Consider the following 27,866-nt stretch of genomic DNA (forward strand, 5'->3'; position numbering starts at 1 on the left):
AACATTCCATCTCACAAACTTGAAGGACCCGATCTAGCTCAATAAAAGAAAGAACTAAACTGAGTGTGGACCATCCAAATCATCCATCAGAATGCCAAGACTTGCATATGTAACCTCCCGACAGCTTGAAGTTAGAGATTCAAAGTAGTAACTGTGTAGAACATTAAAGACACCCACCCACATATAAGACACACTAAATACAGACACACAACATATAACAGCAACAAACCATTTTAATTGAAAATTGTCCATTAACCAGGACCAAACAATTTCCAAAAGTACTAAACACTACCTCTAAACTATAAACCTAGAGTCATATGCCCAGTCATATATACATTCACATCAATACAATCCTCCTTATTTTCAAAACCCAAAAACAACAAAAATTCAATGTATATTCTCTAACCCTACCTATGTTATCTCCTTATATCATCTATTAATCTGGCCCAATAGCCACTCTATGAAAATTGCATTCAGTAGTGTGCCCAATAGACACTCTGGAAAGCCGCATTTAGAAATGAACCCAATAGACACTCTGGAAAGTTCCATTCGAAGTATGCCCAATAACCTCGCTGTGAATTTAGTAGTGTTCCCAATAACCACTCTGTGAAAGTTGCTTTCAGAAGTGTGCCCAACAACCCTCTGTGAAATTTAGAGGTGTACCCATTAGCCGCAATGAGTTACATTTAGAGCTGTGCCCAATAGCCTCCCTAGTAAATTGAATTTAGAAAGGTTCCTAATAGCCTCGCTGGAAAACTGAATTTGGAAGTATCCCCAATAGCCTCGCTGGAAAATGAAGTTAATAGTGCGCCCAGTAGCCTCTCTGTGGAAAATTGAATTTAGATATGGGCCCAATATCCTCTGTGAAAGCTGCATCTAGAAGTGTGCCCATTAGCCACACTGTGAAAGCTGCATTTAGAGGTGCTACCAATAGCATCCGTGAAAGTTGATTATAGAAGTGTATCCAATAGACACCCTGGAAAGTCTCAAGTAGAAGATTGCCCAATAACCTCTCTGGAAAATTGAACTTAGAAAGGTAGCCCAGTAGACGCTCCGTGAAAATTTGCATTTAGAAGTGTACCCAATAGCCTCCGCGAGTGTTACACTTAGAAGTGTGCCTAGTAGCCTCGCTGTTAAACTGAATTTAGAAACGTTCCCAATAGCCTCTGTATGGAAAATTATACTTAGAAGTTCGCCCGGTAGCCTCTCTGTGAAAGTGATTTTAGAAGTTTGCACATTGAAAGAGCATATAACCACTCTTACCACACCCCACGCTTACTCTCTCCTTTACATCACCACTCAACTAGAACACAGAGATACTATGACACCATTCGGTATATCTGTTCCCATACGAACATCCACCGCTTACTCCACATCATTCTATGTAAACACTGCTGGTCTCACACCCCCAGCCAGGCGTTCTCCTCAGGCCTAACGCAGCCACATCCGTTCCGGATAAATCCTGCCAGAACGAACACATTCTCCTGATCTCTCAACCACCACACCTACCAATAAGAATCAGCTATTACTTTGTGTACCGCACGAGCTGCACACATATCCGGTGCACACACGCACCTTTTGACTCTCCCTACTCTCTCTACTGATCTGAACTTCGGTTCCCAAGGGCGTTCAACCTACCAGCGCCTTCAGACCATACCAATGGTATATAAGGCGCTATATAAGTGCAAAATAACAATAACAATAACAATAACATATATCCTAAAATATCTTACACTCATTATCCCAAAGGCCACTATACATATCCCTGCCTTATCCTTCCCCCGTCCACAACACAATCTTATCACACCCAAAACAATTTGTGAACACATGCGACTATATAAACAGAAGACTCTTGACCATTGCAGTAAAGTAAATAATTATAATGTTCCCCCACTCCAGCCCAATGAGCGTTTTTTTCCCAATGTAGCATCATGTTAGAAGTCCCTCACATTTGACATACCCAAACCCTCAGGTCAGTTATTATTTCAATAACACCCCGATCCAATTGCCTCTGAGAGCTGGTATTAACAATGAGTATGCACAAATGAAACAATCTAAATGTATATGACCCCCCTAACCCCGCAGCATATTCAGATTTCAAACCGGTTCCCCTGCTGCATGTTAGGGAGAATTCTCTGTGTAGGCTGAATTTCCTAACCTAGTGAGTCCCCCAGCAGCTTTGCTGGATTTTTGGGGTTTATTTTTTTTCTCCTGCCAAGAGTGAGACTCTTTTACCCTCACTCTTGGACATGATTTGAGTGTGTTTCTTTGAATCTAGATGTGTTTAATGGGCTATGGGGTCTTTTACTCCCTAGGGTTTCATATGTTTTTGTGATGTGTGTTACACAGCACCCTCCGTGCAGTAACACAGGGGTGTCATAGTGACCCCCCAGTATAGACTCCATACCCTGGGACTGACTACTGTCTCCCAGGGCATGTAAAGTCACCATTGACTTTACTAGTCTTAAATTCTGAACAGAACCAGTACACACCATCATATTGTGGACGTACTGGCTGGGGCAATTTGATTGCCCCAGGGTCTGTTAGTCGAGGGGGCACGTCTCCGCCCCCCCTGATCGAGTTTTGGCTGGTGGCAGTGGATACTACTTTTTATATTCGACCGCGAATATTTTCCTATGGGATTTCCCATTGTTTTAGGCTACTATCTTTATTTAATTATTTAAGGTAGCCTCGAACATACCGCCGGTTTATTTAATTAATATTAATTCTCCGGTTGGTATTTTTTGCCAAAACTTTTTTTTTTTTTAAATATATTTTTATTTTATATATATAAACCACACAACACTACAACTTAGACATAAATAAACACGTTTAACAACAAACAACACTGCAATCCCCATCCCTCCCCCCTATGAGCCTGTATGGTGTTCGCCTTTGGTATCCGCTGTGGGCGAGGGGGCGTCATCACTCTGAGTCAATTGAAGCTGACCCCGTTCCAAACAGTTTAGCTATCAACAGTTTCCATGCCGCAAGAGAGCACATTTCCTCGCCCTCCCCTGCGATACTGGCATCTCGCCACACAGCCGTCTCGGCCTCCGCCCATTTTTGGAGATCCCTCCACCAGACCTCCGTTCGTGGCTTATGACACTCCTTCCAACCCATGGCAATCCTACGTTTAGCAAGCACATAAGCCAGATCTTTCAATTTATCGACATGTCTAAGTTTACGCGCTCTGGGATATCCCCCCAGTAAGCAGGCCCAGGCTGAATCCACTTTGAGCGTAACACCCTTTCCTGCCAGCTTCTGCGCCACTTCACCCCAATAGCTTGCAATTACTGGGCACGCCCAAAACATGTGTATCATGTCTGCATTCTCCTCGTCGCACTTGGGGCACGCCTGGCGTCCAACACCCCGAAATTTGGATATTCTCAAAGGGGTCAGGTATGCTCTGTGCGTTATATAAAGCTGTATTTGCTTAAACCTGGCATTTCTCGATACTTTTTTATGATACCCGAGGGCTCGCTCCCACAACCCATCTGCCATCGGGGCCCCCATCTCAGTTTCCCATTCCAGTCTCAAGTGCTCTAAATCGCTCCCAGCCTTCGTCATCAACATCTCGTACAACCTAGAGACCTCATGCCCGCCCTCCGATGTGTCATATAGTATTTCCACCGGGGCATCCGGTTCATCGGCCAGGGTAGTTTCGGGCCACCTATTCCGGATCTCCTGCACTATCCTGTGATATGTCATATATTGACCTCTGTGCAGTCCCGACCCTGCCTCTAATTCTTCGAACTCCAAGATGGTCCCATCCTGCCAAATATCTCCCATGGTGACCAACCCCACTGACTCCCAGTATATCCGAATGGTTGCCCTGAGCTGCCCGTCTCCCTTCGCCAGTGCGACCAATGGGAACTGCAACACACACGGCAAAGGGTTGCCCATCATCCGGCAGGCCCGTTTCCACATGTTCCGTCCCAAAGCTAGCATACTAGGCCGCTCCCTCATGCATGCATTAGCCACCCAGATCACCTCTCGCAAGTAAAAAGGGGAGCAATCCTTCCCAAACAGCCTGTGTTCAGGGGTCTCTTCATCAGAGAGCCACCTGGACACATATTGTAGCTGCGCTGCCACATAATATGCCTCAAAGTTCGGCAGCTTGATTCCGCCCTTCTCATAGAAGTTCTGCAGCTTCCACAGTGCGACTCTGTTGCGCATGCCGTGCCACAGGAATTCTCTGCAAACACTATGTAGCCTCACAAAAAACTTCTTAGGAATCATGTAGGGGATGTTGTTAAAATAATGCAGAAGCCTGGGCAGCACTACCATTTTAAGCATGGCTCCTCGGCCCATCATCGCTAGTGGTAATCTTTCCCAGAACCTCATACATTTCTCGATCTTCCCCACAGCAAGTTCGGTGTTATGCTTGTGCTCTTCCACGGTCGTATGATACACATCAATCCCCAAGTATCTAAAGGATCTCGTCGCCCACGGGATCTGCAACACTGGCAACCTCTCCACTGGAGTCCCCACATAGCTCTCCAGCGGAAATAGAGTGGATTTCTGAGGGTTTACCGCTATACCGGACAACCAGGCATACCTCCCCATCACCTCTAAGACATACTGCAAATTTTCTTCCGGGTATCTTAGGTATAACAGCATATCATCTGCATACAGGGATATGAGGTGACACTCTCCACTCACATCAATGCCGACCGGGTCATATTGCTGCCGGAGGTAAATCGCTAAGGGTTCTAGGGCCAGGATGTACAACATTGGGGACCAAGAACACCCCTGCCTAGTGCCTCTGCCCAACTGCCATCTCTCTGACACCACTGCACCCGTACGGACCCTGGCCAGTGGTGCACTGTATAACATCTCGGCCCACCTAACATAACCTGGTCCCATCCCGTACCCTTTCAGAGCCGCTAGCAGCCAAGGCCACCGAACAGAGTCGAACGCCTTAACCGCGTCCAATGCTACTATCGCCATTTCGCCGTCCTCACTACCACCCCACTCGACCACCCTGTGGAGGCGCCTGTGGTTGTGAGTGATGTTCCTATTAGGGACATAGCCCGTCTGGTCAGGGTGGATCAACTTGCCGATCACTCTACGCATTCTAGTAGCCAGGACAGCTGTCAGGATCTTACTATCTTGGTTCAGCATCGACAGGGGCCTGTAGGAGCCACAATCATGTCCCGGTTTGTTTGGCTTGGGGAGCGGTATTATAATCGCCTCCCTAAGTGACTCCGGCAACCGTCCCATCTCGTACGCTTCGTTGAGCATTTCCAACATGGGCGGGAGCACTTCCTCTGCATAAACTTTATAAAATTCACTGGGGAACCCATCTGCCCCTGGGGCCTTACTAGTGGGCAACTGTCTCACAATCTCCTTCAGCTCTTCCAGGGTGATCGGAGCATCCAGCTCCTCTCGCTCCTCATCGCTGACCTTGGGCAAGCCTACATCTTCCAGCACTTCGTCTATCTCCTCCTGGCTGCCCCCCTCGCAATCTTCGTATAAGACCTTATAGTATTCCACGGATGCCCTGTTCACGCCTTCTTGGGTGTCTACCTCCTCCCCCTTTTCATTGGTTACCATTCTGATCGGGGATCGTGGGGTCTCACTCTTGTACAGCCAAGCTAAGAGTCGGCCCGTTTTATCTCCCCCCGCATGCAGTCTCTCAATATACTTTCTATAGTTCAAATTACAGAGCCTGTCCCAATGTTCCGCACACTCTTGTTGCAATTTGGAGACCGCCTCCGCATCTGTCCCACCACCTTTCAACTCCTCCTCCAGCGCAGTCTCAGCTCTATGCAAATCCGCCAGGACTCCCCCCATCAATCCCTTAGACTTCGCAATGGCGATCCCCCGCATTACAACCTTAAAGGCCTCCCATACGGTGCCAGCCGACTTAACGCTCCCTTTATTCACCTCAAAATAAGCAGTTATCTCTTCCCTAATATCCTCTCTGAAGGCGGGGTCTTTGAGCGCCTCCGCCCTTAGGCGCCATGTTGGAATACGCGCTCGTGGGGAATACAGTTGCCATCGCATGACCAGGGGCGAGTGGTCAGAGAGGACCCTCGCCCTGTAGTCTATATGGTCGCACTCCGCGACTATGTCTGGCGTAGTGAAAAAGTAATCAAGCCTCGTGTGCAGTAGATGCGGAGCCGAATAGTGCGAGTATTGTCTCGCGCTCGGGTGTTTCGCTCTCCACACATCAACTAGGCCAAAATCCGCCAGCAGCGTCTGCAATACCCTAGCCGCCGGACTGGGCCCAGCCATCTTGTCATCCGACCTATCCTCCCTGGGGTTCAACACGCAATTAAAGTCACCACCCCATATCACCGTGCCCCCCATCCCAACACTGAGCTTGGTGCACAGCGTCCTAAAATATGTCGCCGTTTCCTGGTTAGGCGCGTATGTGTTTACAATGCACACTACTTTGTTCTCTACCATCCCCCTCACCATAACCAACCTCCCATCCTCCTCCACAACCTCCTCAATTAGCTTGAATGGGACGTGTGGCGCCACCCACACCAGCACTCCTCTGGCATAGGCGGAGTACGTTGATCCTACCACTGTTCCCTTCCACTTCCTCCCTACCAGCTCCAGTTTCTCTCGCTTTAGATGTGTCTCCTGTAGCAGGGCTACGTCTATCTTCTGCCTCTTAAGATACAACATGACTTTATTCCGCTTAAGATAACTGTTAAGCCCCCTAACGTTCCACGTTAATATCCTGAGGTCTCCCATGGCCTATCGGTAGTTTCCTCCCCCCGTCCGAGGCAATCCCTCCCCACTTTGCGAACACCCACTCCCGGTTTCACCCCCAGGCTCATACAAAAACTAAAACTCCCCCCCAAACCCCTACCCCCAACCACTGCCCAGCTCCATCCCTGGATCTCAGGCATCCCTGTGTTCGGTCCTCCTTGGAAACCCAAATAGAGAACCCGACAGGGTGTCACCCCACTAACAGTAACTAAACTAAACACAAAAAGGGGGTGTGAAGGGTGGCTTCAGGCGGCTCCTCATCTTCGCAACCATGTCCGCGCAAGGACCACGTTTCATAACCCCTGACGCGCGCATGTTCTCAAGCGAGTCCAGTGACTATAATCTAGTCCCAATGTTCATGACCCGACCGGGCCTAGAGCGTTACTTATCTCGTCCTTTATTTTCCACCGGCCTTCTGAACATCTGACTCCTGAGGGCAGTTGTGTGCATCCAACCACTCCATAGCATCCTCCGGGGTGACAAAGAACAATAGCTTGCTCTGAAAGAAAACCTTCAGTTTGGCCGGATAGAGCAACATGTATTTAAGCCCTGCTTCCCGCAATCTCCTCTTCACCGTTCCGAAGTTCATACGACTGCGCTGTACCTGCAGGGTGTAGTCGGGATAGGCCGTTATATTCGCCGCTCCTCGTTGTATTGTGCCTCCCTTGCGGAAGTGTTCAAGGATCCTTTCTCGGTCCCGGTAATTAAGGATCTTAGCTATCACTGGCCTGGGCGGGTTTCCCGGTGGTGGCTTCCTAGTTAAGGCCCTGTGCGCTCTCTCAACCGCAAAACCCTGCGACAGGGTGCCTCCCGTGATCTCCTGCAGTAGCATGTTTTCAATAAATTCCGTTGGATTGTGGCCCTCAGTTCCCTCCGGCAGGCCTACGATACGAATGTTGTTCCTCCGGGCGCGCCCTTCTGCCTCCTCCGCCCTACTCTCCAAATAGCCCACGCGTTGCACCAGGGCATGGAGTTCACGCTTATGCACAGCGCAGTCCGCCGCGGTAGGGCTCAATTCTTTCTCCAAAGTCTCTGTACGCTCTGCCAGGGTACGCACGTCCTGCCTTAGGAGGTTCACGTCCTCCTGCACTGCCCCAACCTGGAGTTCCATTGCGGTCTTCAGTTCAGCCACAGCGAGCTGGAGCTTGGTCTCCCAGGTCGCTTTCAGGTCTGCGATCGCAGCGAGGACCTCGTGGTTCGCACCCCCGGCGGCCATTTCCTTGGCTTGCGTTTTGTCCTTGCTTTTGGCTCCATCTGGGCCGGGAGGCGTTTTAGCGTATTCGTCGAGCGTGTGCTGTTTGGTCTTCGCTCTCAGGGGCTTGTTAGACATGTCTCACGTCCTTCAATCCCCGCTCGGATCTGGGGCAGGGTTTCACAGTGCGCTCTGCGGGTGCCCCATTGTTATCACCACTTCTCAGACACAAAGTTCCTCTGTCCTCCGGCACCCCCGGCCATCTTGTCTATTACCTAGCGAAGCCAGGTCGCGTCTCACCCTCTGAGGTCCACTTTAGGCCACAAAGGGCCCGGGGCACAGTTCCCGGTCACACCGCACGATCCGGTCATAAAGTATCTTCGATCAGGCCCTGCTCCCTTCCCAGGTCCACGCCGTCGGCCTCGCAGGACTGGGTGTCCTTAATGACCTCGATGCACCCGCGTCATGCACCTACACCACCACCATGCTCCAGTGCGACCGACAGGCGCCCAGATCAAGCACCCCTTTGTTCCTTTGTTCGGCGGCGGCGGCCATTTTCTCGTTCATCGCACTCTCGCCTCCAGATCTTCTTTTAGCTTTTTGTTGCGCTCTCACGGTGCAGGCCCGTATCGAAACATAACCTCACGTTCACCTGAGATTCATGCGCGCAGTCATATCAGTCTCAGCCAAATTGCATCGGTCCTTGCACTGTTTTCAGTCGGATAATGTGCGGATCTTCGGGAGCCCCCGTACAGACACGTCCTTTCACATGGCTTCCTAGCCACGCCCCCCTTTTGCCAAAACTTGTTTCTAAAATGGCGTTTGTGTTCTCTTCTGTGACTCCAACCCAAGTCGAGCCCTTTGTTCCACTTTTTGGCGGGTTTCTCCACAGAAGCCCTCCAAAGTGGTGCCACTATGTCTGGGGTACTTAGGAGGGGTGGAGGGGAATTTAGGCACCCTGGACTGAGTTGCCTAGGCAACTCAAGTCGCACTCCGTCCTGATTGGCCCAAGTGGTGAGCCGGCCGGCTCACCACTTAGCATGTTTGAGTGACAGCTAGGCTGAGTGAATGGGGGTTTGCTGCATAAAAGCAGGGCTTTGGGGACTGGAACTTCAGAAGTCGCCATAGGACTTAAGAATCCGACGAAGGAGAAGCTGAGCCGACCTGCCACGACACCACGACCGGTGGAGCCCTGCTGGACCATTTCACCACTTTTCCCAACGACAGAGAGGATCTCCCGCCGGAGAGTCTTCTTCCTTTGACTGGTGGGGATAACCAGTTTCACCGTCTTTTCGCTTTCCCGACGTATCTCGTGGCCGCGTTGCCCGTGCTAAGCACCCCGGCAACCGGGATACCACGTTTTACCACGACCGCGAGATAAAGGTACCACCTTTTACCGGAAAACTCTGCGGCTGGTTTCTGCCCTGGTAGTGCAACGACCTGCATCTTTCCTCCACGTTGAGATCTTCTCTTCCCCTGGACGACGCCGCAACTTGCAACCACTACCAGGAACAACTGCCACCGCTGGAGGATCCTTCCCACTTAAGGTACCGTGTCCCGCCGGGCTTCCCTTGCAACCGACTGTACGGGGTAGATTTAGCCCCCGGCTTTCGAACCTGGGTTAGCCTGGGACACCCTGGCTAAACTTTTCTAAACCTCTCTAAACTATTCTCTGAACTCTCTGCAAGACTTTCTAAGCCTAGTGTAACTGTGTGATCTTGGGCGCATTTGTGCTCTGCTCTCTCTAAGAGTGGGCCCAGCCTTTGGACTTTGGCTCACCAGTGACTTTGTGCTCTCTGCCTTGCTAACAGTGTTCCTGAATCGTAGAGTGGTGTAATCCTGCATATTCTTTCTTTTTCCCTCCCTTTTTCACAACCTTAGTATAGTGCATTCTAGTTAAGCGCTCACCTCTGTATGAAAATAAGTGGTGTCTTACTGTGATTTTCTAATAAGGGAAAAAGGGGTGTATATATCATAATAGTAACTGTGTTTAGAATATTTTACAATACGAGTGCTGGAGTGTTTCAACGGTGTGTTTATAAATAAATAATTATATACTTTGATACCAAAGCTCTGGTCAGTGTTTGCTTGTATTATTGTATCTGAGTGCCTATTGAGTATACTTTGCATACTGCCCAACTCTTCTTGAGGGAAGTCTGACTGCTCAGCCACAGCTACCAGGTAAATCTGGGTGGTACAGACTGCTACCAAGTGGGTTTACTGCTAACACCTGTAGTCTTAAATCTTTTGCAGTGGTCCCTAAGGGAACTGCACAGGTTTCTGCCTAACACTGCATGAAAGCGCATCCTTGAAACAATCCACCTCCCCATCGTTAATACAATTGGCCCCTGAATCCATACCCAGTGTCTCATACCAACATTTACACTATCATTCCACCCATCACTCCTCCCTCCCACCCTCTATGTATTGACACCACATCACCAACGCTCGCTCAATGTATCAACAGATTATAGAACCTCCATATAACTATAAGGTGAACCTAACTCTTCCCAATCCTGTTAGCCCATGTGGATCCGTCAAAATAGTCACTACCCCCCAATAGTTCCACCACCAGGTGCACATCCACTCTACCATATGAATATAAGAGGGACATTATTTATGATACCCAATGTCACCTGACCCCATCCATACCCATCTTGAGACACCATCATCTATATCTTGTACAGCATTCCACTTATCAATTCTCAAGGCATCTCGAACCACTCACTAACGTAAATGATGTCCTGAATTAATATTTATACAGAGGCTGAATACTTTCAATTAAACTGACAAAATATATCCCTGCTAGGCCTCAAAATGAAACCTGTAAGCTAACCCACAATATCTTAAGCAGAGTCATATAAGCACATGCAACAACAGTTAAGAATAACCATACCATTACAGGCACAGTGATCCTAATCTTAACTCTCCAGATCTTTCAAAATCATTAAAACACCAACATCATTCCACCAAGCATATTGCAATAACAACATAACAACATTATGGATGAAACAATGGGACCTAATATGTGCATTTCTCTCACTGGGACGATAAGGATGTTTGGGCTCTAACACAATTTAAGTGCCTTCTAATTATGGAATGTACATATGTTAGCAAAGATGCCACACACATTCAGACGCCCAGAGTATTCAAAAAGGGAGCGTCTCTTAGAATCAAACATATCCCAGCAGAATTTCATAGATGCCCCACAAGGTCACGTGATCGCTGTAAATAGAAAAGATAACCCACAAACTAGTTTTCTGACCCCCACCCAAAGAGTTCTTATGGGTTCTTTCGGCTTCGTAGAACAGTTCTAAACAAAAGAAATGTCTCTCAGCCACTCCTCTGAGTCAAAATAATGTCCTTGGGCAGGTAGTCCGTACAGTTTATAGTTTAGCCCTTCTCCTGGAATGTAGTGTTGTTATGGGTGGGGACTGATGTGTGCAACAAAAGCAAAGTACATTTTTTAACACTCCTGGGTTGTTCAACTCGTTAACCCCACATGAGCTTCAGGTTTGCTCTGCCTGGTTTGGTTGGTTGCTTTTCTTATGCCCTCCTGGGGCTGTCAGATCGTTAGCCCTGTTGGCCTCAGGCTTGCGCAGTCCAATGTGGTTGGTTTCTCCTTTTACCCCTTCCTGCAGTATTCAGGTTGTTTATCCGGTATGTGTCTCTGGCCCGCTCAGCCCAGTATTGTTAGTGGTTTCTTTAACACCTTCCTGGGGTATTTGGTTCATTAGCCCAGTCTGAGCTTCGGCCTGCTCAGCCCTGCTTGATTGGTCCTTTTCCACTTTCCTCTTGGGTATTTGGCTTGTCAGCCTGTCTGGGCTTTGGTACAGCCTCACTGCCCTCCAACTGCTCCTCGGATACTGCCGTTTACCTGTGAGACAGTAGCGCTGCTCTGAGCTGGTCGCTAGGGCCCCTGCAGGTCGGCATTGTTGCCCTTGCTTCTGCTGTCCCGTTGTACCTGTTCCTAGCTTTCTTCTCTATATGCTCTTTGGTTTTCCTGTTGTTCCCTGCTTTTCGGTAGTCTTGACTTCCCTGGAGCAGCAGTGATCTGTAGGCTGTTGTGGGGCTCCGTCTGCCACTCAGCTCCTCGTGACTAGGAGCGCCACCCTCTGTTGCATGTCCATCCAAGCCAGCGCTTCCTGCTGTCTGTCAGATTCTCGCTCTCTTTCTTGACGTTCCACTGTATTGGAGTCTCTCCGCGGAATGTCAGGGAGGACTCCATTGATCCTGGCTTGTATAAAAAGGCAGAGATAAATACAGGTCAACATCAAAGCCATCCACTTTAAAGGGGCTCTGTATTTGTTTGCCCGTTTTAACTCTCATATAACCAACAAACATGGGTGATTTTCACATGAGGTGATGTGGGATGGTATCCCTATTTGGTCATTCCTTGTCCGTAAGGGGGTGGAGAGGGCCACCCCCAGTGGGAACCCAATTGCCCTGTCCCCTAGGGTGAGCAGAGGGTCCCCCTTGGGGAGAAGGAACACATTCCCTGGATTCCTCACAGTTTGCCCTGGGTGATTTATATGTCGAACACCCAAAAGCCAATTTTGAAGCCTTCTCTTTCAGTGGCTTGGGTGTCATCACCTGACAAGAACTGCTACAACGGGTTCGGAACCGAGGCACCAAAGATAAACTTTGTGAGGGTCTGTCAGTTACATCTTGGTGTCCCATTCTGACACTTTATACCTGTAAGGTTCAGGCGTTGACATTCTATGGATTTTATCAAGGGAGTCCAAAAAATGCTTCTGAGGCACCGAAGATCGCTCTCAAGAAGCATGCTGAACGCGGTAAAAAAGGATCAGAGAGGTCATGGGACGCAGTGCTAGTCTCATGTACTTATGCCGCCGTCACATCCGGCCTGAGATTGCTGAAGGACCTTGAAGCCAATGTCGTATGGTACCCCCTGCTCTAAAAAGGTTTCTGAGATCTCCTGAAGCAACACAAAATATCTAAGTTGAAGAATTCGTAGAAGGTCACAATCCATAAGAACCCTGATCTAATAAGCAAGGCTCAGCATGAATCAGGACGGCACAATTAAGATACTAGGACAGCTCAAGTCACAAAATTGTTGAGCCCTTTTCTGCAAGAACCTATTTTCAGGATACCTTTTGTTTAAAGAATGAGAGCCACACGCCAACAGACTGCACCCTTTAAACGGCGTCCTAGCTTTAAAAAAGCGATAGGACTGACTGAACATCTTAAGTTTATATGCGATATTGGAGTTAACCAAATTGCTTAGTTCTCAGCCTTAGTTTTGCCTGTGTAATCAGTGCTCCAGATACAATTTTGATGTGTGACTATATTACTCCCTTTTTTTAAAGTTGGAATCAAAATAATTTTTCATGTAGTAAAAACATAATTCCAATGCTTAAGGGAGTAAAAATATGTTTTACCTGTAAAACAGATTTTAGTTTTTTTTAATAAATAATTCTTTGCACCTAGTTATTCATGCAGAGTGAAGAACAAGTTACCCTACCATTTGTAATGTTCTTTCTGATGGTGTTCCTCCCACAGATTCTTCATCTTAGATATATCCATATCATGCTTTGGAGTCTTGGACTTTTTTTGACAGCAAAGGGTACTGTGTGGCACTGAGTCGATGTCCCTCAACGGTTACAATTCCTGCACCCAGACCCGATGCCGATGATGGTACAAATAGCACGCACTGCGCCAGTTGCCTCAGTTCTTAGTTGATCCCTCTTTCTGCACAGTCAACTTGAGGATTAAATAACCTGTGTGGCCTTTAAAATGGGGGGGTATTAAAAAAATGCACTCAAAGTTAGAGGAAGGATGATGAAGAATCCAAGAGAGGGACATCCATCAGAAAGAACATGACCAGGGTTAAGTAATTTGTTCTTCTAATAGATGGTTTACTCCTACAGATTCCTCATCTAATATAGACCCCCATAGCAGTTTTGTAGATGGAGCTGGAAGAAGTAGATTGTGTATACTTTAAAGATTATTGATATTGTGCAGAACCGCTGTTCCAAATCGAGCGTCCTGGCCCCACAGTGTGTCCAAGCAGCAATGCTTTGAAAAAGAGTGGACTGAGGACCAGGTTGCGGCATTGCAAATGTACTTCACTGGAACACCTCTTTGGAGAGCCGAAGTGGTTGCCACTCCTCTGGTTGAATGGGCTCTTAGGTACTCAGACATTTTCCCACAATGGAGTAGCATTCCGAAATGCATAGGATGATCCAATGTGATAAAGTGTGTTTGGTCACCGCTTGGCCTAGTGTGTGGGCTGTGTAACCAATAGATAGTCATCTTGTCTGATATTTTCCATCCAGGAAATACAGAAAATAACGTTTTCGGGTCACGCCTGTGTAACATCTCTTCATCCTTACAAAGTTTAGGAGGTGGATAGAAAGCTGGTAAGGTTGTTTCTGTGTTAGATGGAATACAGACACAACCTTGGGAAGGAAGGAGGGACAAACCCTCCAAACTACCTTCCCAATGGAGAATATAGTAAATGGTGGTTTGCGTGACAAAGCTTGTAGATAACTCACTCTACGAGCACAATTGATGGCTACCAAAAAGCTAGTTTTCAAGGTTAATGGTGCAAATAGAACTCCCATTAAAAAAGCCAGTACTTGGTTCAAATCCCAGGACGGAGTCAGAAAAGAGACTGGTGGGAAAGTATTTGCCAGTCCTTTCAAGAATTGTATGAAAATCAGCATCTTAAAGTAAGAACCTTGTTTTTGCGTGCATTTAAAAATGGATAACGCTGCCAGGTATCCCTTGACGGTAGCCACCTGCAGCCCCTGAAGCACTGCACATGTATTGCAAGTGAAAGGGTCTACATCTTTAGCCCTACACAAGCTGCAAATAATGTTCTAACATCAGCGGTATAGTGCTTTTGTTGCTGGTCTTGTAGCCAAAAACAACACTTCCACTATGTCTGCCAGGAGAGCCCAATCTTTATATCTTAAACTATTAAAAAACAGGCGTGAAGGTTCCTAGTTCTGATTCCTGGATGAAGATTCTTGTGGGAGTAGGTCCACTCTCTGGGGAAGACGGAATGCAGGACAGATAAACATGTCTAGAAGGTCCAGGTACCACATCCTCCTGGTCCAATCAGGAGCAATAAGAATCATAGATTTCCCAAAATTCCTCAACCTCCTGATGACATGACGAATGATGGGAAAATACAGGAGTGGAAATTCTCAGTCTACTACGAACTACGAACGCATCTCCCAGAGCTCCTCTCTGAGGAAATTCCCTGGAGCACAACAGGTTGCACTTCCTGTTGATACTTGTTGCGAACAGAACTACTTGAGGGGTTCCCCCAAAGGGGGAAGATCTCTAGAAGGACTTCCTAAACCAACTCCTACTCTTGGGAGATCGTGCTCTGTCTGCTCGGAGTGTCCGCCATTCATATTCTCTTCTCTGGGTAGGTGAACAGCCGGCAGAGAGATCCCGTTTTCTAATGCCCAAAACCAGAGCTGCATTGCCTCCCTGCACAACGGTAATGTCTCTACGCCACCTCTTTTGTTGAGCTAATGCATGGTCACTGTGTTGTCTGCCATTCTCAGGACATTTATCCCTGTATGGATGGCAAAAAGGCCATCAGCGCCAGTCTGTTCGCCTTCATCTCTAAACGTTTTATGTGTAGTCTCGATTCTGCAGAGGACCATAGTCCTCTGATCAACAGATTTCCCATGTGAGCCCCTCATCCCATGAGGGAAGCATCCGGGACTAGTTATTTGTGGCCAGGGTTGCCAAAAAGGTTCCCCTATCATCACATTCGCCTCGCAGGCCCACCACAGGAGATTCTGTGCGACCTTGCTCTGGGCCAGAAGAAGGTCCGTCATCCTGCCTGAGAATTGTGACCATTGAGATCTGAGGGTCCACTTGAGGGACCTCATCCTTAGGTGGGCTTCGGAAACCAGCACAATGCAGAATGCCATGACTCCCAGCAACTTCAGAAAGTTGAATGCCGGTATATACTTGGCATTTTAAAAACTTGTTGCCATCTGCAAGATATGTCATGCCACCAAGCCTTCCCTGAGGAAGAGTCCAGGACCGCTCCATGAATTACAGCTTTTTGATAAGATGTGACCTGGGACTTTTGAAGTTGAGGTAGAGGTCAGTTTGTGGAGAGTGTGGCAGGTGCTGTTTAGATGTTCAAGAGCATGTTCAGGAGAACAGGCTCGGATTAGCGAATCTTCTAGGTAGGGAAAGATATTAATTCCTCCCCTCATTAGATTCACGGCCACCACTGCCAATAACTTGGTGAAGACCCTCGAGAGGAGGTGAGCCCGAAAAGCAGTACCCGAAATTCACAGTGATGACTGCCAATGGCAAACCTCAGGTACTTTCTGTTCTTGGACTGTATAGGCAGATGAAAGTAAGCACCCTGAAGATCGACTGTCACCATCCAATCCTGAAGCTGAAGAGCCTGGAGGATGTGCGAAAGAGTGACCATCTTGAATCCGTCCTTCCTGAGGAACTTGTTCTAGTGTCTCAGGTCCAAGATGCGTCGCAGTCCAGAAAATAGATGGAATACCAACCTTGGTAGTGTTCTGCTACAGGTACGCTTTACATGGCACCATTCTCCAACAGGGATAAAATCTGGTTCTCAAAGAGATTGCTCACTTGGGGAACAATCTGGGGATCTTTGTAGAAATGGGAGACAGTACCCTTGATCCACTGTCTGTAGTGCCCATACATCTGAAGTAATGAAATGCCATTCTTGCAGATGCTGGGTCAGCCTTCCTCTCATCGGGTTCCTGCGAGCAGAGTGCTCAAAAAGGAGTTGTGACAGAGGGCAGTGAGGAGGTGGATTTCTGAGGAATATTTCCTCCACCGCCTCTGTGGGCACGTGAGAATCTCCTTTGTCCTCTCTGGGTAGCCTGACCTCTTCCCCTTTGGACAAAATAGGAGTAGCAGTGAACGAAATGCCCTCTCCAAGCCTGAAAAGGCGGGTGTTGTTGCAGCTGACGAATGGCTTCCCCCCCTAAGAATTACGCTGCAGCCTTTGAACACTGGAGCTTTCCTAGGTTGTCGTCTGCCTTTGGTCCAAAAAGTTTAGAACCATCGAAGGGCATGTTGCAGAGTCTTGATTGGGTGTTGTGGCCAAACCCAGACTTGCGTAAACATGCAAATCTCCTGATCGCCGCACTTGAGCCGATACAACAGCCGGCGAAGTCTGATGCATCAAAGTCTGACTGAAGGGACTGGCAAGAAGCCTCCTTACCATCATTGATGAGATTATTGAAGCCATCTCTCATCTCCCCTTCGGAAATGTTTTCTGCCGCCTGAGAAATGGAATTCCATAATATGTAAGGGTATTTCGCTGGAGCACAGGATGCATTGACAGCTTTTAGTGCCATGCTCCTAGCAGAAAATACCCTCCATGCCAGTGCATCATATTGCTGATCATTCCTATCTGGGTCGGATAAGCTATGGCCTTTGAGGTAGAATTAGCCACCTACACCACCAAACTCTCTGGTGAAGGGTACCTGGAAAGGAAGTCAGGGTCAACAGAAGGTGTTCTGTACTTCTTAACCAACTCCTTGTTCACAACAGGAATGGCATCAGGTTGTGGCCAGTTTTCCTGGATGGGGTTTCTTGGTGCTGTATGGAAGAGCAGCACAGGCTCCTTACAAGGGCCCCTATCCAGAATGTCTGTAAGGTCATTCGGGGTAATGTCCTTAGCAGGATGCTCCAAACCCGAATGCTTGATCACCCTATTCATGACGGTTCTGTAGGCTGAATTTGGTGAGGGGGTATGTCTGGTGTGTCAAATTCAATCTCAAAGGAGCTTTCTTTCAAACAAGTGGCTAGGTCTTCAAGCTGGGATTGGTCGCAGACCAACTACTCTGAAACATTGGAACTTCCAAAACTTTCTTTCCGCAAGGGCACAACATCTTCCTCCTCATCTTCTTCAAAGCTTGACCCAAAGTATCTGAAGAAATCAGTCTTCCATTTGGGATTAAAACTCTAAATTGTCTCTGAGGTGCACGTCGTCTTTGACTCCTTCCAGGAGGAAGTCACAGAAGCATTTTGCTTCGCTGAAGTCTCTGTGGTCGACGCTACGTGAGACGACATCCCTGAGGTCCTCTGACTCAGGCTTTTGTGCACACAGGTGGAAGCCTTGCTGGTTTCCCTGACAGTCTTTTAAGACACAGTGGGTTCACCAACCTTTTTAGGCTGTTTGAGAGACCAGGATGGACTGCCTTTGAAAATACCTCCATCAGCTTTTCTCTAAACATTTTCTATTCAGCTGCAGAAAGAGTCTATCTGGAAAATGAACCTGACGCTTGTCTGGTGAGGCATCATAAAAGGAGGAACGATGGCGTAGTTTCTTCGACTTCTACCGTGATGAGGAAGAATGATGGTAACCGCTCCTGTATGTTTTCAGTTTGGACTTGTCTCCAATAGAGCTACCTTCGGAAGATTTTCTCTTCGAAGGTGTGGAAGATGGAGACTTACAAACTGACCGACCCAGGGTGAGCTTCGATATTCTCTCCTTCAAGACTTTGCTGGTCATCTATTGGCAGGAGACGTACTCAATGACTGTGTTCTTTGCCGAGGCACCGGAGACAAATCCTGTGCGGATCAGGGAATGACATCTTCGAATCACAGTCCGCACATCTCTTAAAGCCTGTTTTCCGCATAGATATCATGAAGATTCTTCAAAAAGGACAAGGAACTATTCCGAGACATGCTGTGCATACAGAAAAACATAACTCAGGTAACGGGCACAGTCTGTGCTATTTATACCATCAACGGCGTTGCGCCCGGTCGCATGGATGGTAACCGTCGAGGGGCATCGGTGCTGCACAGCACCCTCTCTTGTCGAAAACTTTGAGACTGCAAATCAGGATATGGATATATCTAAGATGGGGATTGGGAAGACACAATCCATTCGAAAGATACATTTTACCTCTTCAGCTTAGGCCGTTCCTTGCTGTGGCACTACGTGTACTACCTCTCCACACATATCCATGGAGCTGTGTGGGTGAAAGAAAGCAGGGCGATAGGCACCGTATGTGTCAGTTTTCTATTTTTTGTTGGGAGTATTGTTACTCCCCAATTTTCTTTTTTGGGGGTATGACTATTTGTAGAGAGTAAAAGTGACTGAAACACCCCATACCTCTTTATCTGTAGGCCTGTATGCAATAAATGTTACATGGGCAAGTGATCATATAGGAACAGTTCTCAGACTGGCAATTGGTATATTCGGGCTCTCAATGTCCAAGTGAAGTTGGGAAAAATAACTTTGTTGGACATGGCGCACAATTGTAACAGTGGAAATTGCCTATAAAAAGTTCCCACCCCAATTAATGGATGTATTTTTGATATCTTGCTTTCTCAATGAGTCGGCATGCTTCTCCCGTAGCTTTTTTCCTTGCTGGAAGGTAAACGCCTTAAAAATGTGACCAAATCTGCCAGTTTTATCTTACTGCTAAGTCTCAAATAGGTTGCCACACATAAGTGTTTCTCCTCTGATTTGGGCATTGGATTGATGAAATGTCCATGGTTAGTTTAGCAGGCCCTTTTCTTTGATTCTTTTAGAAGGCATTGTAAAGACTGGTAGGGGGTGTCTGTACTTCCGCTCTCTATATGGTAGAGGAGAGGCACAGAGGACCCCAGCCAAGATTCTCTATTATTGGTAACGTAGTCGAGCAATCAAGGCCTAGCTTCTCAGGAGGTGATGCAAGCTGGTTCTTAAGTACAGTGTAGTCCCCAAACACCCACAAAGGAATGTCCACACACTGCATTACTGAAAACACAGTCTTTATATAATTAATATTCGAAGGTATGTACACGATCACCATAACGCACTTTGTACTCGGAAATCAACAATGATAAATATATACAATTCTAAAGTGGTACCACCAATGTTATCAAATCTCATTAAAGTGCATCAACTGTACGGTTAAAATGTCACACAGATCAATAACAAGGAAACCAGCAATAGAGGTAGGAAGGAACGCAAGATGGTTGAAACAATAGGCAGAATGCTGACCCCTACCGGTAGGCACAATTCTGTGTGGGGATCCCTGTAACCTGGGCAACCTGTAAATAAAGATATATAGCACAAGCCCAGTCCATATATTGTTCAAAAGTCTCATTTCCTCCTACTAAGGTTTTTACCCCCCCCCCCAATGTACCTGGTGGAGTAGAGTTCTCCGAAGATGCATCGACCGATCCTTCTTGAGTGACTCCCTTTAAAGCAGGAGCCACGGATCGTCGAGAGGCATCAAGGAACTCAGCGTTCGGTGTCGGGGGAATCGACGGCCCTTCTTGAGTGCCCTCCCTTTAAGGCAGGAGTCACGGGTGTTAGGCAGAAACCTGTGCTGTTCCCTTAGGGACCACTGCAAAAGATTTAGGACTACATGTGGTTGGCAGTAAACCCAATTGGTAGCAGTCTGTACCACCCAGATTTACCTGGTAGCTGTGGCTGGGCAGTCAGACTTCTCTCAAGATGAGTTAGGCAGTATATAGAGTATACACAATAGGTACAGAGATACAGTAGCACAAGCAAACACTGACCAGAGCTTTGGTGTAAAAGTATATAATTATTTATTTAAAGACACACTTGTAAATTACACTAGCATAGCACAAAAAGAGGTAAGTAAATTCAACACACAGTCACTATTATATATATACAACCCTGATTACTTATTAGACAAGTCTTAGTGAGAAACACCACTTATTTTCAGACAGAGGTAAGCGCTTAACCTAAGATGGCACTCTAATAAGTTATATAAAAAGGGAGGAAAAGGCAGAGTTATGAAAGCACACAATTTCAATACTTCAATCCCACAGTGAGGCAGGTTTAGGCAAAGTCTACTGGAGAGCAAGGAAGTTCAAATGCCAGGCCCACTCTGAGAGAGCAAGCAAAATGTGTCCAGGATCACACAGTGGGGTTATGCCCAAAGAGTCTTTGTAGATAGTTCGCAAAAGATTGAGATCAAGTCAGCAAAAGTTAGTTAACAGGCCTCAGGCTAACCCAGGCTAGAAAGTCGAGGATTTACTGTCACCCCGAACGATCTATCGCAAGGGAAGCCAGGCGGGACACAGTACCTGAAAATGGGAAGAACGCTCCAGCGGGGGCAGTTGTTCCTGGCAGAGGGTGCAAGTCGGTGTTTCGTGCAGAAGAAGAGGAGGCCTTGACGGGGAGGAAAGATGAAGGTCGTTGCACTGCCAGGGAAGAAACCAGCTGCAGAGTTTCCTGGTTACAAGGTACTACCCTTATCTTTGCGGTAGTGGTAAACCGTGGTATTCCGGTTGCTGGGGTGCTTGGCACAGGCAAGGCGGCCACGAGATGGTCCAGGAAGGCGAAAAGACGGGCAAACTGGTTAATCCCCACCAGTCAAAGGAAGAAGACTCTCCGGACTGGAGATCTCCTCTGTCGTCAGGAAAAGTGGTGAGACGGTTCAGCAGGGCTCCACCGGTGGTGTCGTCATTGCAGGTGGGCTCGGCTTCTCCCTCCTCGGATTTTAGGTCCTGTGGCGACTTCTGAAGTTCCAGTCCCCAAAGCCCTGCTTTTATGCAGAAACCCCCCATTCATTCAGCCTAGCTGTCACTCAAACATGTAAGTGGTGAGCCGGGCGGCTCACCACTTGGGCCAATCACACAAGAGTGCGACTTGAGTTGCCAAGGCAATTCAGTCCAGGGTGCCTAAATCCCCTCCCACACCCCCTGTGGTACCCAGACAGAGTGGCACCGCTTTTGGAGGCTTCTGTGGAGAAGCCCGCCAAAAAGTGGAACAAAGGGCTCGACTTGGGTTGGAGTCACAGAAGCGAACACAAACGCCATTTTGGAACAAAGTTTCGGCAAAAAATACCAACCGGTGAATTTATATTAATTTAATAAACCGGCGGTATGTTTGAGGCTATTTTAAAAAGTAGTAGCCTCAAACAATGGGAAAATCCCATAGGAATATATTCGCGGTCGAATATAAAAAGTAGTATCCACTGCCACCAGCCAAAACTCGGTCGGGGGGGACTGAACAGTGCCCCCTCGAACAACAGACCCCGGGGCAATCGAATTGCCCCGACCAGTACGTTCACAATATGATGGTTTGTACTGGTTCTGTTCACAATTTGAGACTAGTAAAGCCAATGGTGACTTTACATGCCCTGGGAGACAGTAGTCAGTCCCAGGGTATGGAGTCTATGTTTTGGGGGTCGCTATGACACCCCTGGGTTACGGCACGGAGGGTGCTATGTAACCCACATATCAAAACACATGAAGCCCTATGGAGTAAAAGACCCCATAGCCCATAAAACACATTCAAAGTCAAAGGAACACCTCAAATCATGTCTAAGAGTAAAAGTAAGAGTCTCACTCTTGGCAGGAGAAAATAATAAACCCCAGAAATCCAGCAAAAACTGCTGGGGGACTCACTAGGTTTGGGAAATTAGCCTTTACAGAGAATTCTCCCTAACAACGGGTCGTCGAACGTCCGACGGAGAACAGGTTGAACTACGGCGGTGAAGTGGCAGCTTTGTTCCTAGCGGTGCTTGTCGACGACAGAGCGTTGGCATCCTGCAAGGAAGAGGCGTGCGGGGCACCTTGGTGACGATAGTTCTGGACCGCAAAGAGAGGATGAAAAACTGTGGCCCAGCAAGGGCGTCGAGTCATCAGCGTCTCTGTGGTCTTTTAGGTGGCGGGAAACCCACCGGCGGATGCTCCTCGGCGCGTCGACGGTCGGGCCTTCTCCAGCGGGATAAAGCGGGCGACGATGCAGACGAGAGCGTCCGATGATCAATTGAAGTTCTTAGGCAAACGGGAGCATGGCGGCTCCAGTCGGCGACGGCGGTCGTGGACAGTGGCGGACAACAGTCCGGGTGCTTCTCTTTGAGATTCCACGGAAGTCACCGTCTCGGGTCGGCAGCCTGTCGAAGGTCTGTCTACCAGGGAGCTTTGGCAAAGATCAGCTGGTGCACGATGGTCCCTCGTAGCTCGGGAAGAGGGTGCCTTACCAGGTCCTCTCTGAGTCAGTCCTTGGAGACACAGCAGCTTTCAGATTGTGAAGGAGAGCAACAGCAATTCTTCTCGTCCAGCAGGGCTTCAAGGTCAAGCTTCAGTTACTCCAGTTACTCGTCGTAGTGGACTTCAGCTTCTGAACAATTTCCAGTGGTGAGAGGTGTCATGATGCCCGCTCCCGGGGAGCCGGTTCAAGCCCGGCGTCCCCGAAAGCGGACATCCAGTCCCCAAGGAAGGGCCCAGCAACCCCATATATAGGCCCTTTGGACAGTGTCCTGGCGCCTATGGTGCCAGGCTCATAAAAGACATCAGTCCTTTGGGTGCACTTACCTGATGCAGACCATGCTGCAGGATCCCGGTCTCCTTGAGGCCTGAAAGGAACTACTTTACCTGTGGGACTAATTTACCATCCGGGCGTGGTCGGGGAAGGATACATACCTGGAACTTCTTCCAAGGCTATTTAAACCCCACCCGAACAGCCACACATGCTTCGCGTTGTTCTGCATCTAGCAGCTGGACGCTCACCGTGTCTGCTCCTGCATCCTGACTTCTGCCACGCCTGCCAGCATCCTGGATCACCTGCAAAGGAAGAGAAGAAGAGAACAGAAGAAGGAAAAGTCCTTACCTGCTAAATCCGCATCCCAGAGACATCTCGCCGACAATCCTGAAAAGGAAGACTTTAATTTAAAAGCTCATCGCGTCGATCGCTGCAGCGCCGCATTCCACTCACCTTTACAGGGCGCCTCCATGTTCAGCAGCGATCATCCGGATTCGCAGTCACGCCCCAGCGCCTAGGGAGAAAAAGACCAGAACAAAAGGTGAGAGAGAGAAGGGAATAAGGAAAGCTAAATCTCCATGTTAAGACTTACCTGTTGATTCATTCCCTCTTCATTTCGGGTCCGCGCCGCATCCTGGCATTTCCGGACCCCGGCCCCTAAGGGGAAAAAGAGACATCAGCGTTAATGAGCGAATGAAAAGACATTACCAAAAAACGCTCATTAAAGACTTACCTGATTTCTACAAGGATTTCACCTCTCATCACGGGTCGGTGCCTGTTCCCCGGCATTCCGTACCCCGGCCCCTATGGGGAAAAAGACACTAGCATTAGTACATTAATGCATGGACACAAGGGGAACCTCTTATCAAAAAACTTACCTGGAAGCCAAGCAAGTTTGGTTCTCACCAATCCGAAAATCCAGTGAAGTAACTGGATACCAACGCGCCCCTGCATCAGAAGCAGGATGGAGAGCTTGTCCTTCCAGACCCTAAGGTGAGACGCTACGAGAAATCACAGAAGGGTTTCAAGGATGGTGAGAGGGGAAAGTGGGAGGCCGATTGCATTACCCCGCAGACAGTTAATCCCCTATTTTCGCCTACAGAAGGATATTTCTGCGAGCCAGACAAGCCAGATTTGGGGGCCCGGTCCAGTCCGTCTTCCGAACCCTGCGCATCACCTTAGAAGAGGTCACAGCAGCGCGAACCAGGCCAGCGCCTCCGTGGGAGTCAGGTGAGCGTAACAAGAGGTCCCCAGATATACTATTCGGTCTCTCATCCACACTGCTAGGTCACACTCAGCAGCCAATCATCCACAAGGGCATTCATGCAGTCAGTCAGCCAATCAGGCGCCCAGTGCATTCAGGCGATCCTTCTCCCGCTCAGACACTCACAACAAGGAATGTGGATTGGGACAAGTACCCAGACATTCAACACTACACACTGCATTCAGGCCAGTTTCGGGCAGGGCTGTCTCAGTCTTTGTCTCTCATGCTAGAAACCAGACAACCACAACACGAAGTGCATATTGGTCACACACTTCATTCACCCAGGTCCCACCCATAGGAGGTACCCCCAACATACATCACCAGGAAGGCTCCAGCTAGTCTGGCCAGGCCTTCACAACAACACCATATATGGCACTTCCACCCAACAGCCAGTCAGGGCTTCCTAGGACTTTGGGAAAACAAGGTAATAGGTAATAGAAAGCAAGAGGCCGCAGGGGCCATTTTGTTTTCCATCAGGAATCAACTGATTCCAATGGCAGGGCCGGGGTATCCCAAAATGGAGGATACTCCGTGCACCTGTCAAATTCAGCATGGAGCTGCCACCAGCCCATACCCTGCTCTGTGGGCCACCCACAGGTGCCTAAAAACATACACTAGGGGCACAGGGTTGTACCCCCACCCATGGGTGCCATAAGGGTATCCCACGGGTCCGTTCACCAAACCAAAAGAGAGAGAGCTGCACCGCCAGGAGTCTCACATGAACTCCTGCATGGAAAACACGACAGAACACACAACAAAAAGCAGTAAAGGACAAGGATACGGAGGCCCTGTCCCTCCAATGCATTTCCAGCATCACAGGCATCAAGGCTAACTTCTGTCTACGAGGTGGCTACACATGTTGCCTTCCTGAGTAATGTAGACATTTCTGCTGACTCAATTATGTCTAATGCATAAAACTTGCCCATAGTTGAGGTTGTCCCGGTGGGCTTTTAGCGGTTGGCTTTGATATTGTTCTAAATTAGGGTAGGTCAACTATGCTAGCTACAGTGAAATTCAGGTTCCTTTTGAGCTAACTGAGGCACAAATAAAAAGTATTAAGTTACTTAACGTCGCCCTGTCACATCATACTGATCTCATCAACAAAGCAATGCTAATGGATTGGCCATTGCCAGCAGAATAAACAAATTGTCTGTGGAAGATTACCCCGATATTGCATCATTTAATTTTGCATTTGATTTTGCTTATATTTTTATGCATCTCCTACATTCCAATTTGTCAAACCATCTCCCGCCCCTTTTCCATTAAAAATAATGAAACAAAAATGAATCTGTTGCACCAAACTAATAAATCTGGACTACCAAAACAATCTAGACATAAACCCCACACTGTTAAGACATGTGCATCCCTCAGATCAAAAATCGAGAGATAAAAAAAAAAAGGAGATGGATGGCAAACCTTTCTCTGCCTTTCCCTCAATTCCACCCAAAAAATGACACTTAAGAGAAGTTTCAGTTCAACATTTTGATTTCACCCAAGATAGTTTTATATAGCACCTATGTGATAGTGAAACGTTTAAACAGGTGTTATCATAGAGCAGGTATAACATTTACGAGTGATCAGTTTTTTAATACCATGTCTTTACTAGGTGTTTATGCACTCAGTTGCAACGCAAACTTCATCTAACAAAATCAATAAACCAAAATCAAGACAAGGACATTTTTCACTTCATGTTCAATAGGTGTTGTTCATAGTGTAAATGATCACTTAGTACATTGAATACTGCAACCAATCCCATCCATCCATCTTCCCTCTTCATTAATTGCTTAGATTTTAATCAATGCAATATGTCAGTACAGTAATAAGTAAAAGTTACAAAGTTAAAATAAATTGGGGCACCCTTCTAGAACAAAAGCAAAAATCAAATCCACTCAAACAACAATATTTAAACTCACCATGTTTGAAAATGATATACTCCTCTGGAGTGATTTGAGTTCCTTCGAAAACATCTTCAACGTGGAATCTAAAAGCCAAAAATGATAATGTAACACTTTGATAAAAAATTGCCAGAAGTCTGCGAAGGAGAACATACAAGAACAGCAAGGGTAATTAAATACATGTCTGGGTTATGTGAAATCACAGTCTCCAGAAACTTTCCCTAGCCCCTCTCTTACAGCACCCAGCACAGAGACTGTCAAAATGTCAGAAGTTGCTCTGAGGGTAATTCACAGAATCCCGCGCAGAAGTAGCGCACGCGGCTGGCGCCGAGATGGAGTGTGTGCCAGCCGCTTGCGCTAAATACCATTTCCACGTACCGCGTATTCATGGATTTCCCAATCTATTTGCAGCCATGGTGTAGCAAACATCCAGTAGCGCCAGTTACGCCCCCAAGAATGCCCATTGCGCCAGGAAAAGCCATAGAAATCCCCAATACGGTGCAAAGGGCTGCGCTAACCCTGGGCCAGTTTACAGGCCCCCTACACTGTAATTGCGTGAAAAACTAGGCGTACCCCGCTTGCGGCTGCCAAAACGCATGAAGAACTACTCGCGCACCCCCATGAATATGCGTGCCCCGCTCGCGGCAGCCAAAACACGCTAAAATCTCCCCATGCACCACCTTCAATACACGTACCTCGCTTGCAGCAGTCAAAACGCGTGATAATCTACTCGCGCTCCCCCTTGAATACACGTACCCCGCTCCCGCCTACAAAATCGTGTGGAAAAGGCCTATCGTAACCCTGCGAATACACATACTGTGCACGGGTAGCCAAATAGCATGAAAATCTCCTTGCACACCCCCTGCAATAAGTGTACCCCGCCTGCACCAAGCAAATCGTGTGGAAAAAGTCCCCCCTGTGGTGTGGGCTGACTGCGGGGCATGGACAGGGTTGTAGGGGGGTCCCTTGTGGTGTGGGCTGCCTGCGGGGCTTGGCCAGGGGTGATGGGCTGCCTGCGGGGCATGGTCAGGGTTGTAGTGGATCCCCAGTGGTGTGGGCAGCCTGCGGGGCATGGCTAGGGGTGATGGGCCATCTGCGGGGCATGGACAGAGTTGTAGGGGGGTCTCCTGTGGTGTGGGCTGCCTGTGGGGCATGGCCAGGGGTGATGGGCTGCCTGCAGGGCATGGTCAGGGTTGTAGGGGATCCCCTGTGGTTTGGGCTGCCTGCTGGGCATGGTCAGGGGGGATGGGGTGTCCCCTGTGGTGTGGACTGCCTGCGGGGCATGGTCAGGGGTGATGGGCTGCCTGCGGGGCATGGTCAGGGTTGTAGGGGGTCCCCAGTGGTGTAGGCTGCCTGCGAGGCATGGACCGGGTTGTAGGGGGGTTCCCTGTGGTGCGGGCTGCCTGCGGGGCATGGACAGGGTTGTAGGGGGGGTCCCCTGTGGTGGGGGCTGCCTGCAGGGCATGAACAGGGGTGATGGGCTGCCTGCGGGGCATGGACAGGGTTGTAAGGGGTCCCCTGTGGTGTTGGCTGCCTGCGGGTCATGGTCAGAGG

At 48.3% G+C, this 27,866-nt stretch overlaps 1 protein-coding gene across 2 annotated transcripts in view; it reads right to left on the reverse strand.

Annotated features, from left to right (window-relative positions):
- Nucleotides 1–27,866, reverse strand: part of NSMAF (neutral sphingomyelinase activation associated factor) — a 2,198,666-nt gene that overhangs the window by 487,214 nt on the left and 1,683,586 nt on the right. For both annotated transcript variants that reach the window (XM_069621092.1, XM_069621093.1), the window contains one exon: nucleotides 26,331–26,398. In XM_069621092.1, coding sequence (XP_069477193.1) covers nucleotides 26,331–26,398 — 68 coding nt within the window. The remainder of the gene's footprint in view (nucleotides 1–26,330; nucleotides 26,399–27,866) is intronic.

This window comes from Ambystoma mexicanum, chromosome 5q (assembly GCF_040938575.1).
Source record: "Ambystoma mexicanum isolate Mex_15411 chromosome 5q, UKY_AmexF1_1, whole genome shotgun sequence".
Taxonomy (NCBI): Eukaryota; Metazoa; Chordata; class Amphibia; order Caudata; family Ambystomatidae; genus Ambystoma; species Ambystoma mexicanum.